The 13,975-nt window shown below is 37.0% G+C and overlaps 1 protein-coding gene across 5 annotated transcripts; it reads left to right on the top strand.

Annotated features, from left to right (window-relative positions):
* The first annotated feature begins 1,605 nt into the window (after positions 1-1,605).
* LOC125256642 (inter-alpha-trypsin inhibitor heavy chain H3-like) lies at positions 1,606-13,760 on the top strand. Of its 5 annotated transcripts, XM_048172808.1 has the most exons (24): positions 1,606-1,762; positions 3,190-3,353; positions 3,477-3,581; positions 3,670-3,832; positions 3,911-4,021; positions 4,122-4,250; positions 4,369-4,485; positions 4,735-4,903; positions 4,980-5,090; positions 5,213-5,394; positions 5,493-5,672; positions 5,920-6,047; positions 6,353-6,519; positions 7,158-7,202; positions 7,378-7,410; positions 8,587-8,610; positions 8,700-8,720; positions 9,140-9,196; positions 10,146-10,196; positions 10,280-10,384; positions 10,471-10,645; positions 11,970-12,118; positions 12,931-13,015; positions 13,095-13,760. In XM_048172808.1, exons 1-24 carry the CDS (start codon positions 1,682-1,684, stop codon positions 13,207-13,209), a joined length of 2,667 nt encoding a protein of 888 aa, XP_048028765.1. In that variant the 5' UTR covers positions 1,606-1,681; the 3' UTR covers positions 13,210-13,760. The 5 variants fall into 5 exon arrangements, with proteins under 5 accessions (XP_048028765.1, XP_048028766.1, XP_048028767.1 ...); XM_048172809.1 differs by lacking the exon at positions 7,378-7,410 and having other exon boundaries at positions 1,607-1,762; XM_048172810.1 differs by lacking the exons at positions 7,378-7,410; positions 8,587-8,610 and having other exon boundaries at positions 1,607-1,762.
* The last annotated feature ends 215 nt before the right edge of the window (positions 13,761-13,975 follow it).

Below are 13,975 nucleotides of genomic sequence, written 5' to 3'. Positions count from 1 at the left end.
TTTGTGCAGTCAGGAGTCATTTCACCTTGAGTTGGCCTACAGTACAGTAGTGAAGTCACAAAGCGCCCCCTGCAGGCACTTTTATACGAGCCTGACATTTAAAATAATATATGGAAATAATAAATGGAACAGTTATTCAACCTATGAGAATATGGAGCTCATACTCAAGGAGGATAAACACCTCAATTATAATAAGAGGCCCAAAATGAGCAAAAATATGCAATTTGGTGCAGATGCTGATATTTATATGGCTCAAAACGTAATTTAAAATTCCAATAGCTCGTAATGTAAATCATTGAGACCATTATAACAGCAGAATACTTACATAAAATGCATATTTTCATTTTATATCTCAGAATAATATGCCTTATGTCTCACCATCTGCCAATAAATACTGCTTTGGGCACAACTCAACCATCTTGTCTGAGTTCTCCTTATTAAGTATGGAATAGCATAGCATAGATTGCAAAATATCACTGCTTGTATAAATAGAGAAACTATCCCCTGGTTCCACAGACGAAGCTTAAGCATAGTCCCGGAATAAAATGCACGTTTGAGCTGAAAGCAACTTTCACTGACATATCTTAAAATATGTCAGTGCCACTGATTTGTCTCAAGATGCACACTAGTAATGTTTTTTTCTTTTCTTTTTTTTTCTAAGGCACATTTATAAAAGCAACTTAAAGGTGCTAAAGAGGATGTTTTGTTTTATACATTTTTGCAATATTACTTGAAACTGTCTTTACTAACTGATAAAAGACTATTTATTAGGTGCACTGAAAGGAATAATATTAATATACATCATCTGTGCACGAGGTAGGGTCTTAAAAACATCAGCCAATCGTTTACGCGATTGGCCCTCTGGCTTGTCAGTCACTGCCATGACGTTCCTTGTGCGAGACGTGCGCGGCTGCGCGCTCCAGTAACTTTCCACACTCCACAGGCGCCGCATGCTATTTTTTTGTCAGGAGACAGGAGTAACAACTGCAGATTATGAGTTACCTGCGGTGAGTCCGACATAGTGAATCCACATAGTGGTAAACACTCGTGTTCCAATACTCGTGCACGAGTTTTGGGAGGCGTTCCCTCGAAATGAGCTGTGAAGGAGGGGGGTTGTTCTTACGCATGAGCTCATTTCAAAAACTCACTAACAGTCTTTGGTTTCTCAGTCGACGAAAAGATCCTCTTTAGCACCTTTAAATGTCTTAATTAAACTAAGGCCTAATCCTGGCTTAATCTAAGCCCTGTCTGTGATACTGGGCCTATGTCAGAAAGTGCTCTGCAATAGAGAATACCTGTACAGAGTGAAACACTAGCTAGCAATATAACTTCATATATCATGTCTCAACATACAGTATAAGTGCCACATGGTTACCAATTCCTCTGTTAACATAGCCTCTGTATTCACAATAATTGAGGTCCGTTTATTATGGGAAAATCCAAAATACTTGGAAATTCTGAAACTGGGAAATACATATATATATATCAAGCTTGTGAATTCATATTATTAGGACCTTTAAGTGCACACTAACATCCAAGTTCTGCTCTAATGAGGAGTTCAAGAGTCTCAGATAACAAATAGAGGGGGAGGTTTCTTCATCTGGTCAATAATAGCCGATCGCATGATGTGGTCAGGAGTTTAAAGGAGTGTGTGTTTCGAGGTCTGTTTTCTGAGCAGGTCATGATGGATCATCGAGCAGCTCTCAGACTGATTCTCTTGAGCGTCTTTCTCATCTCAGCCAGTTCTCAAGCTGTTAAGAAGGTGAGGGTCAAATCTTAAGATGTTAAAATGTGAGCAATTAACATATAAGGCACTGTATGTCTTTAGGGTACAAAATCAGATGAAGGCAAAGTTAACCCTATAAAGCCTATAAATCACTAAGGCATCTAAATTATCAACAAAACCTGCAATCTAGTACATGCCTTCAGCTATACCTTTTTTAGCATGTAAAAGACCTTTTAGTTTAATTAAAAAATCGTGGTAGGCCTACGCGTGTCTTTTAGCTGTGAAGTCTTTAATAAACGTAGACTTATTCAAATGCAATAGGCGTTTGAGGAATGTTTATTAGTACATCTCTCTATCATTGCAGTGCACTGCATTATATATTTTGCCCCAAAATTAAAACTACAGAGCTTCGATCATAAAGCTAAGCATTTGAATATTATCTGAGATATATTATTGTGAGATATATGTAATATTTATATGCTTTATGTTGGTAGTTTGCTATACTGTTACAAAGATCTCATTGATTTACATTAAAAGCTATCAGAACCTTATCTTTTTGGCCATATAAATAATAACATCTGCACAAAATTGCATATTTTTTTCCTCAGTTTGGGCCTCTGAATAAAGATGTGTTTATAATAATAAAGAAGTGTGTTTTCCCACATTCCATTTCTATATATGGGCCATTAAAAACCCTGGTGTATTAATATGATTCAAAACATAAAACACATTTTCAATCTTTTTAATGCTTTCTTTTTTGTTTTGTCTAGGTTCAGTAAATGGTTATTTAAAAAAAAATAGATTTTTATGTTAGGCTTTAAAGGGTTAAATACCTACCTTTGAGATGAAGATAGACTAGGTGAACCTCATATTTGTTAGCTTGATTTTGTATGTTTCGTTTGTGGAAAGATATGTGACTGACCTACCTATTTCCTTGTTCAGGTAAAAAAAATGCACACAACATTTATTCAAAGTCAAGCCATTTAATTTTGATTATGTTTTTAATGCCACATTTTTTTTTTTTTTTAACTGAAAGCTATTTGACTCAACTCTCTATTGCTCAATAGTATACACTGAAATGTAGCCAAACAGTAGTGTAGTCAAACCATATTTGTCTTTCAGTCCAAAGGCCTTTTCTTCATGTAATTTACGAGCAGAGCAATCCCACGCGAAAAGGAGTGCCAAAGTTCACCACAGCTGTTTAGCCTACGCGTACTGCGGTTTTGTATTCCACTAGGCTGCTTTTTAATCATCTTCTACGTAAAGATTGCACTATACTGAGTCTTTGACCATTGCGTCTCACTCACGAGTATTTGGGGGCCATTTTCAGTTACTGCGGGAGTGATAATACAGTGTTGTCGTGGGCAACAGCGAATATGAGGAAATACCTGTCCCATAACTTGTCCCAGAAAAACACATAATAAATAATCATATTTTAAGAGTACCTTCTGTTGTCTCAACAGAAACAAAATGTGGATATATACAGCTTCTACATTAACTCCACGGTCACCAGTCGCTACGCCACAACGGTCATCACAAGCCGTGTGGCGAACACACTGAATGAATCTCAAGAGATCCAGTTTGAGGTCAAGATACCCAAGACTGCCTTCATCAGCAAATTCAGAATGTAGGGAATTTCAATACCCTTAACCATAAAAATGTCTGAAATCCAGAAATTATATGAAGACAAGCCTAACAAGCTAATTTTCAAGTATGTTTAATATGTGTCAGTATTTTCTTTTCTCCATAGGACCATAGAGGGGAAGACATATGATGGTGTTGTGAAGGAAAAACAGGAAGCTCAGCAGCAGTACAGTAAAGCAGTATCTCGAGGACAAAGTGCTGGACTGATCAAGTACTGGACATTTTTATTATTAAATTAGGTCCATAAAATATGCATTTATAGCATGTTTAGTAATATTCTGGGATAATTACTATTTCAGATCTGTTGGAAGGACTTTAGAAGACTTTAAAACTTCAGTGACGGTGGCTGCTCTTAGTAAAGTGACCTTTGAGTTGACCTACGAAGAACTGCTAAAGCGCCGCCTCGGCAAATATGAGTTACTCATCAATGCCCAACCGATGCAGCCGGTGGCAGATTTCAAGGTAGAAGAAGAAACAAAGAGGGAAATAGATCATCAATTTAGATGTATAGAAAGATCATGTTTCCTTTACTCACATTAGATGGATGTACACATCCAAGAGAAACCAGGAATTTCCTTCTTGGAGGTGAAAGGAGATTTGAGCACCGGTGATCTGGCCAATGCCATCAAAACCACCAGAGCAGACAAAGACGTAAGAGCTTAAAATGAGGGTAAAACCCTTAGCTTAGATGTTCTCATTATGCTACTACACTTCAAACAAAGTGACCAGATGACCAAACTGATCATTTCAGGCATGGGTGACCTTCTACCCCACTCGAGATCAACAGACCAAGTGTAAAAGTTGTGGAGAAAGTGGGCTGAATGGTGACCTGCTCATAACATACGATGTTGAGAGACGAAATCCCAAAGGAGAAGTCATGGTACATTTATCAATAACGTGCTTTATGAGAGTAAAATAAATTTCATAAAGGATTTTGAAAGACTGTCTATGTAAAAAGACATGAATGATATTCAGAATGTTCTTTTGTTTTCTCTCAGGTATCAAATGGCTATTTTGTCCACTACTTTGCACCCTCTGATGTTCCACGTATTCCCAAAAATGTGGTGTTTATCATTGACCGGAGCGGTTCTATGTACGGCAGAAAAATAGATCAGGTAAATGTCAACGTTTCAGCCAAATCAACCAAAAGGATAAGAAGCTATGAAAATTTTGATGGTAAAACCACTGAAGGACATTTTTTGATGGATCTTGCATCATTGTTTAATTTTATGTTAAAAGAACAGGGATTTCTGATTTGAAATCATGGTGAGGTTACTTTTCTTTCTTTTTTTTTTTTTTTTTACAAAACTGGTAATGAAGAAAGAATAACTTTCAGGTTTTCTGACAGAAGTGTTTTTCTTTAGACTCGTTTGGCACTGCTAAGGATTTTAAGTGATCTTGATGAGGATGACCACTTTGGATTGATCACCTTCGATCATTTAGTTGACACGTGGAAGCGTGAACTCCTGAAAGCTACCAAGCAAAATCTGGAGAATGCAAAATCTTTTGTGAAGAAGATCAGAGAAGGAGGAAGTGAGTTCCTAACGCTAAATGAGGAGTAAGAAAGTTGTTCCTCAAAGTGACACAACTGTGTTTGTTCTTCCTTCAGCCACAGACATAAACGCTGCAGTTCTAGCAGGAGTGGACATGATCAATCGACATCCACGAGTGGGAACCGCCTCCATCCTGATCCTGCTGACTGATGGAGATCCCACTTCAGGCACAGATTCACACTGACAAACACGAGCTAATGGTGTTTTATCGTAGCACTAGTTCACTCAGTCAGCTGTGATTTTCAAGCATGTAATGTCAATAGTCTAACTTATTTTTTCTCTCTAACAGGTGAAACTAACATAGAGAGGATAATGGCCAATGTGAAAAAGGCCATTGGGCTGAAGTTTCCCCTCTACTGTCTTGGTTTTGGACATGATGTTAACTTTGACTTCCTGACAAAGATGTCACTGGAAAATGGTGGAGTCGCTCGCAGGATTTATGAAGATTCGGACGCTGATCTACAGCTGCAGGTGGACTACAGAGAATCAGCTGTGAAATCATCCTCAGTTCTTATCTGTTCTGTGTTTGAATGCATTTAAACCCTTTATTTTGGTTTGTTATATTGTAGGGCTTCTATGATGAAGTTGCCGTCCCTCTCCTCGCTGATATTCAACTTAAATACACAGGAGGGACAAACCTTACCAAGACCAGCTTTACCCTGTACTTCAACGGCTCTGAGATTGTGGTTTCAGGACAAATCACAGACAACAGTGTGGAGAGTTTCAGCACTGAAGTCATTGCAGTATCGGTAAGATCATCATGGAGCTTTACAACCATGTCTTCAGTTTATTAAATTGCTATGGATTGAGTGTGCTGTTTTTATCTCATCAGTCTCAACTGAGGTCATTATATTGGATATTATTATCATTGATGGTCAGTTGAAGAGTTTGGAATAATGGTCACTTTATTTTCAGATTCAGATAAAGTTATTGGTGTAAGTGGTAATGACAGCATTCCTGATGAAAATGTTCACAAATATTGTTATTTCTGAGCAGAAAGGCAGTAGTGTGACGTATCAGGACACTGTAATGATAAAAGACCCCAGTGATGTCCCACCTGAGAATGAAGATTTCATGCAGAGACTGTGGGCCTACCTTACAGTGAAGCAACTTCTGGAAAGGCAGTAAGTTTATTTGGATATATACATACTAATGTAAACAACTGTCACACTTTAGGACAGTGAAAATTAAACATACGATCCTAATGATCAGGTTAAAACTGTGATTTTTAAAAAATAGTATGAGGCCAAAAACATACAGACAGTTCTTCTCAAGAAGATTGCTTGTGTCAGATTCAATATCCCAAGCATATCCCAAAATATGCCTGGAGTGAGGAACAATTCCATACATAATAAGCAATCAAACTTAGTGGCAAAGTAATGGCAAACCTCACCTGTCTGTCTGACTTCTCTCTGTATTTCTGTCTCAGGGTGCTTCTTAAAGGACAAGAGAAAGAGGATGAAGAGAAAGAAGCTCTCAAACTCTCTCTGAAATACCAGTTTGTCACCCCCCTCACCTCTATGGTCGTCACTAAGCCACAGAAGGATGAAGTGGAAGTTGCCGACAAACCCAAAGAGGGAAAAGAGGAACCTGAATGTAAGAAGTGACAAATTAACTGTTAACTCAGACCTTTTGACCAATGAACCCAACTGTCTGTTGTATGTACACAGTTGTGAGTTATTGTAACTACTGAGTCATTGTCCTGGAATTTTCTGTGCAGCATCATGGGTAATGTAGTTTTTCACCACAAATTCTGCCTTAAAACTTGGTTATTTTCAAAGTTAAAATAATGCATGCTTACACCTTCGACAGAAGCAAATACTATCGAATAATAACCTCGACACTCACAGTAAGGCTGTCTTTACAGGTTTACGAGTTATCTTTAAAAATCATGTTTCTTACAGCCACTTTCTATTTTGTGAAGCTCAACAATCTTTTGCTGCACATCAGAACTATATTCTTTGCTTTTACTCATTTTGATGAACGATTAAGGGAATTTGGCCTTTGTGTTTCCTCATATTTGTACTCCTGTGAAACAGGAAGTCATGGCTGAACAATTTCATGTTCCTAGTCACCCTGGTGTGGTAAACATGAGTGGGAATGTATTTCAGAGATATTTCTAGAATGGTGCTAATATGTGTTGGAGATAAACAATAACCCCCCCACCCACCTCCACCCACCCCCCAATTGTTTTAGTTGACCACGTGACCACAACTCTTTCCTTTTTTCATCAGATACCCAGTTCGGTTATGGGAAAGTACACGGTCATCATTCATCAGGTAATGATAACCTAAAAATAATGAATACTAACAACAGTAAATATTGCAATCTCCTCTGCTGGTGTAGAAAAACGTTAAAATGTTTTAAATAACATTGATTTACGCATTTAATATTCCATCAAAATATGGATGGAGATAAAAAAAAGTGACACCTTCTTCATTGTTATTTTATTAGCAAATAAATTCCTGTCTCATCCTTCTCTTCTGGTTAAGTTTTAAAATTATGTGTAAAGTGGTCAGAACCAGGGACGTGCACAGGGGGGTTGCTCAGGTTGCCCGGGCAACTGCCCATATGCCCTTCTCGACTCACGTTGCCCTTCCGAGGTGGAAAAAAATAAATAAAAAAATCGTACAATGGATGCAGAATTTCACGTAGGCCTAGATAAAAAAAAAAAAAAAATCTCAAAGCCTCATTCACTTCCATATTCGGGCACCCGTCCAAAAGTGAAAGTCAGTAGGGGAAGGGCAAACTCTGTTTACGTGGCTGCAGCGCTGCACGCGACCGGCACCTGAGCTGAGCCTGCATGAGCGGCACTAGAAGGAGATTGTCGCGGTTGTCGGGTGAGACGACTTAACGTTGTCGGAAAGGTGAGTAAGGTTATAATCGTTAACGAAAACGAACGAAAAAACGAAAACTAGGTGGGGAAAAAAATCGTCGTTAACTGAAATGAAAATAAAAACGAGGCATTACAAAAAAAAAAAACGATAACTAACCAAAACTGTAATGTGTGTTTGGCAAAACTAACTAAAATAAAATAAAATTATAGATTAAATGTCCTTAGTTTTCGTCTTTGTCAATGTCTTTCATAGAGCAAACGTTCAGCTGCATTTCATTTCCCTGCGTCTCTCACTTACGCGTCTCTCTCACATACTCGCGCGCGCACAGCCCCTCCCCTCCGTGCACACCGCGCCTCCATGAGAACGAGTGTTGGAAGCAAGTTCGCGAAAGGTTGGTATCTCGTGAAAACCTTTACACAATCACACATTAAAAAGTGGTATAAAAATATTTTTAATTCTGAATATAATTGTGTCAGTGTGTTAATGTCGACCTGAGAAGCGATTGCTACTTTAGAAAGTTAACTAGACGCAAGTTTGAGGTAAAATGCACTTGGGTTGTCGATGTCAAAACACTATTTAAGCTGTGATTCAAGTAAGGAATAATTGACGACGGGCCGTTGAATTATTAGAGGGGGGGTTAGAGGAGTGGTTGGTAGGGGAGTGCCCTTTTTTTAGGTCAGAGCAACTGCCCCTCAAAATTCCTGTGCACGTCCCTGGTCAGAACTGTATCGACACACCAGAATATGTGTTCCCTAAATATCCCTATGTCCTAAATGTCCTAAATATAACTATGTCTTGCCTCTTGAATTTGTTTTTTATATTCCAGCTGTAGCTGGTCCGTCGCCCACAAGTAAGGCAGCTTATTTTCTCATTTAGGTTGATAAATTTAATAATCCTTATTTCATTTATTTAATGTTCTTTATTTCATACGTCAAACAGTTGCAGATGACACTGATTATGGTACGTGAAAATAATTTTCTTCTTTTCTGAAGTGAAATAGTTTAGTTTTTATTTCATTTATTGGTGTGTTTTAGTATGTAAAAATAAATTTAAAATACCAAAGGTCATTGGCAGGCACAATGCACAGCACAACCCCTCTAGCTGTGACCTTATTAAAAAAGGTTATTATTAAGGACACAAATATTCATTTAAAAATATTTTATTTAAGTGGCATATTACTTCTAGAAGATACAGCTCTTGGCATAACAATGCATTGCATTGCAGTTGACATTGTACAGGTGCTATTAGCAGGACTGGATTGACCAATCAGATGATGATTTGACAGCTCTTGGTTTTCTGGGAGACTAATTGTGGGAGTGCATTAAAAGTTGAACATCTTTGAGTCATGCCCACAGTGTAAAAATGTTCCTTCTTTTCAGGTTTCTTTGATTCTGATCCTGATCCTGATTTTTATTTACATTCTGTGATGCCAACTTGTAAGTTTTTCAATTTACAATATTTTCTGTTACCTCAGAGATGACGTGTTTTTGTAGGCCAGCCCGGAAGTTAGCGGCGCACGGGTTCCCTCGATGGAAAGCCTATTCATTTTTCCCATAGACTTTTGGAAAACTGCAAAAAAATAAGCTCTGTGTTTAACAAAGGGTTATGACACTTACACGTTTTGTCTATCAAGATAATCTTTACAAGTAGTCCCTTTTAGCAACTTGTTAGCAACCGCCGTTTTTTAAGAAACAAAAATAAGGTTTAAAAAAATCACAAGCGGGTTATAACTGGTGTGTTTTATGTCATAGATCAAAACGTGAAAATATTTAGAGGTTTTATTAACCACAGACCTTATTTCAGGCGATTTATCAAAAACCCATTCAAAAAACCCATAGACTTGACGGGCGATGGAACCAGAAGTCCAAAAATGCTAATTCGCTTCCGGGTTTTGCTTACAAAAACACAACATCTCTGAGGTACTCTATTACACACCACACCTTTGTGTTTGAAATCGCCCCCTATATCCTCATTCACTATTCCCTACTACATTACTCCACTAATATAGTTCATTTGAAGGAGTCAATTAAACGAGTGAGTGAATTCGAACACTAAGTGCGCCGGAAGTGCTGCCGATTTTGCATAGTTTGTGCTTGCTGTTTATTAAAAATTTGAAACATTGCAAACTGGCAGCTCAAGTAGTAATGAATATTAATGTTAAACTCTGCCATGGAAACTAGCATGTACACTTGTTATTGTGGTGTATTATGGGATTGAATGAGTACACTCAACATCGTCCACTATGGTTGGTCCTACAAATGGCTGTCCCCTCAAATAGTGCCCTATTTAATGGTAGAGGGGGCGATTTTGGACACAGCCAAAGACTAAACATACAGTAATGCATGCAGAATGTGGATTTATCATTTACACTTTTTTGGACCTTAGATTCCTCCGTAACTGAACAATTGCATACAACTGAGAACCCTATTGTGCAAGGTACATAAACATTTTTCAAAGTCAATTATTTGATTTGGGAGCACCTATTTTACAGAATAAACATGATTTTCCCTTTCCAAAAGTTTGTAGCAATTGTTTCCTGCTGCCTGCTGCTGGTCAGTCTAAGCCGCTTTGTTTTGACGTTCCTGTTCCTCACAAACTCAAACTGCTACAAGATTCTGCTTCAGGTCAGACATTAAGAGCTGTTTGTTCTGCATATGAATCTGTTTAACAGGCCTTCAGGCCTTATAGTGATATTTTCTGTGTGTCCTAGAGTTTGTTATGAATGGAGAGTCTTTGAGTGGACAGAATGGATTCAATCAAATTGCTTTTCATTACAAATCTAACCATCACTTGATAATAAGCAAGCAGTCTATCAGTTACCGAAATGGACAGGATGATGTGCAGATCTTGTGGGGCCAGACGCCAACTCAACATGATACAGAGGGGTAAAAACTATTGGAGTTCCTAGCATGCATTGTCAAAGACAAAAACGACCCTTACTAAAAAGAAATTTACTCATGTGCTATTAGTGTACTTCTTTTAATCTAAAAAACAAGAAAGTATACTTCCAGTCAACTTTTTATGTACTCATCAGAAATGTACTTAAAATTACGCTTATGAATACTTGGCTTATATACTGACAGAAAAGTCTAAGTATATTTGGTCTATACTTATATCTCACAATTCTGGTTTATTTTCTCACAATTGATGAGATAAAAAGTTGCAGTTTTTTTATTCTGAGGCGGAAACAAGCTTCTACAGTAAACAGATATGTTCCTAATTCTAAGTGTACATAGGAAATATAACTCTTTCCCAAACATGATGCTTCCCAGCCATTGACAGAATTTCACGGCAATCCGTGTTTTCACTGTCATATGGTAGGGGGCGCTATTACGCATCTTCTAAAAGAGTACAGAACCTCCAAATCAAAACACAGATGAATAAGAAGCAGAAATAAGCAATAAAAACATTGCTTTTATGCACATGTAAAATAACGCGATCATCACATTAAACAGCATATAATTCAAAAATGCCTAATAAAATGTCGACCCAGGATATGGTATAGTACTGTGAAGCTTTGGGGGTGTTGTTGGACTCAGTCTACTCCATCTGTGTTTTGATCATCATTCTGAATCCAATCTGGATGTAGTCTTGGACAAAAACATGATTTTCTCAACTTTTTGTTCAAAATGTTGTGTGTTGGCAAAAAAAAAAAAAAAAAAAAAAAAAAAGAACATAGGAACATAGTAGTATATTCAAGTAGGAACATAGTAGTATATTTAAGGTGCAAAAATAATATATAAATAGTAAACTATGATAAGTTCACTTAAAGAAAATTTAAGTTCTTGCAGTATAACTAGTAGTTTACTGAGAGTATACTTCAAAGTGTACTTTCATAAACTAAAAAATGTGCTACAAGTATTTAGTAAACTATGAGTATATGTTCACTTAGTTGCAGTAAGTGGAAGATGGTGTGTACTCCGTTTACTACTGTTACACTTAAAGTATACTTAGAAGTATACTTTTATACATTAAAAGAGGGCAAATTTAGTCCCAAGTAGTATAGAAATAGTAAGTATACTACTAGTACATTGCTATTAGTATACTTACTACATAAAATATATTTAAACTTTAGTTTAGTATACTTAATAAAATGAACTTGAAGTATACTTATTTTTTTTTGTAAAGGGTTATACAAGTATTTTACTAGACAGTTTGTTGTAATACAATAGAGGCAGAATTCACTCATGAGTTACTTTGTTTCAACAGCGTGTCTCTGGTTGTACATGAAGGTCAAATGAACGTCACCATGGGAAATATTCGTGTTGTTATTCTTCTTCAAAAGAAAGATCAGGTCCTGTTTTTGTGGCCTGCCATTTGGGAATATCCAAAAGATGTCAATTTGACAGGGATTTTAGGTAAGAGAGCAATTCACTGTCTAAACATTTGAACATTATTTTTCATCACTTGCTTCTTAGAGATACTGAAGTAGGCTGCAACAGTAGATCATGGCGCATATTAATAACCTTTAATCTGTCAACCATTTCAGAAGAACAATGTGACTATGTTCGGAATAGCATGCTAACTTATTACTCTTACAAAGTCTTCAGTATATAGTATGTATAATATGCACAGCATACAAGTGAGCACACTGTAAGCCTAAGTTGATCATAGCTCTCGATTGGTGGCAATGGTTCTACGATCAGCTTAGGCTTACGATGCTTTTGGGAAACGCAGCCCTGAGCTTTGTAAAATGTATTAATGCAACCTTATTTCTGAGGTTGCATTTAACTACACTTTTAGACATACACTCGCAAACTTCCCTAAGTGCTTCCCCCCAGGGGAATCCCCGCCACCATTTTGAAGTGGGTTCAAAAAAATGGACGCAGCTGACAACTGGGCACCACTTGGTATAAAAGTTTTGAGGTCATGTGACAAAAATGTAGTATGCTATTGTTTGAAAATATGAAATAATGGCAGTTTTACTTGCTTTTTAATGCACCACATTGTTCAGTAAGTAGTTATCCATTCTGAACAGAGCATGTGATTATCCATGGACAAAAATATGTAAATAATATGAATACAACCAGAATGTCAGTGATGTTAATGGGTCTTTTACGTACATTGGTTAGCTAACAACTATTTATTATTAAATGCATTATTGTGAATACATTTCTGTCATTGAACCAACACTGGTGACAAGTCACAATATGTGTGGACAATCTTTAAGGAAAACCCAATATTTCATATGAGGGGATTGAAGGATCGCAAACACCAACTCTAAAGATAATGAACAAGGAGGTGGAGACATATTTGTAAGTGATTAAATTAATAAATACATACAAACGTATATGTTTAATTTATGAATGTATTTAATGAAACTTGTGTCTATAGGGAGACTGTCAGCGATTACAGACTGCATTCAACTCCTTTTCGAGAATGCTGGCATGTACCATTCCAGGCTGTGATGGGGGGCGAGATTTCTGATTTCACTGTCACTCAGCTGTAGAGTTAACAAACAATGTTTCCCAATATATTGTGATGGTCTGTTTTAAGCACAGTAAGCGTTTCAATGGTTCAATCCCATCTGACCTAGAAACTGTGTTGTTAAATCTGACCAAAGAGAGTATGACATTGTCTTTGGCACTGCTTTCTCAAGATTTTATGTTAACAAATAAAAAGCAATTAAATAACAGAAGGTTTCCATTCAAGACTTGCTTATAATTGTCTACTATATATTTTTTTGCTTTATCTTTTGTAACATCCACTTCAGCCTTTCCTTGGATTAATCCAGTTTTTAATTAAAGTCCACTATTAAAAATAAGGGTTCCAAATGGGAGTTTTGCATATAAGAGCCATTTTGTTTCATTTTGTCATTTAGTTCTTCTGAAAGTTTAAAAATGCTGCCTTCTGAGGATGCATTCCAAGTTAGGAAGGCACAAAGGCAGTTCCAAATGTTAGACAGAGCATAGATGCATCCTTTACTTCCTTTGTTATCCCACAATCTTGTGCGTTCCATTCTGTGACAATTGAGCTAAAAAATAAAGATCAAATCTGGAAGTTGGGTTGTCAGTTTTGTGTACATAATGTATGCTATTGACCATTGTTTTCCACTTTTGGTGTCAATTCTAGCGAGAAATTAGTATTGTAGTAATTAAATATTCCCTTAGTTATCACCAAATCTCTAATTTGCTATAGATCATTAAACTGTTACACTGCCTCAGAAGTCTGTTCGAAATCAGTTTTTTTAAAGGGTTAGTTCACCCAAAAATGAA

Source organism: Megalobrama amblycephala, linkage group LG21 (assembly GCF_018812025.1).
Source record: "Megalobrama amblycephala isolate DHTTF-2021 linkage group LG21, ASM1881202v1, whole genome shotgun sequence".
In the NCBI taxonomy this organism is placed as follows: Eukaryota; Metazoa; Chordata; class Actinopteri; order Cypriniformes; family Xenocyprididae; genus Megalobrama; species Megalobrama amblycephala.
Note: the sequence above shows the minus strand (reverse complement) of the source record. Positions and strands in the feature narration are given on the sequence as shown.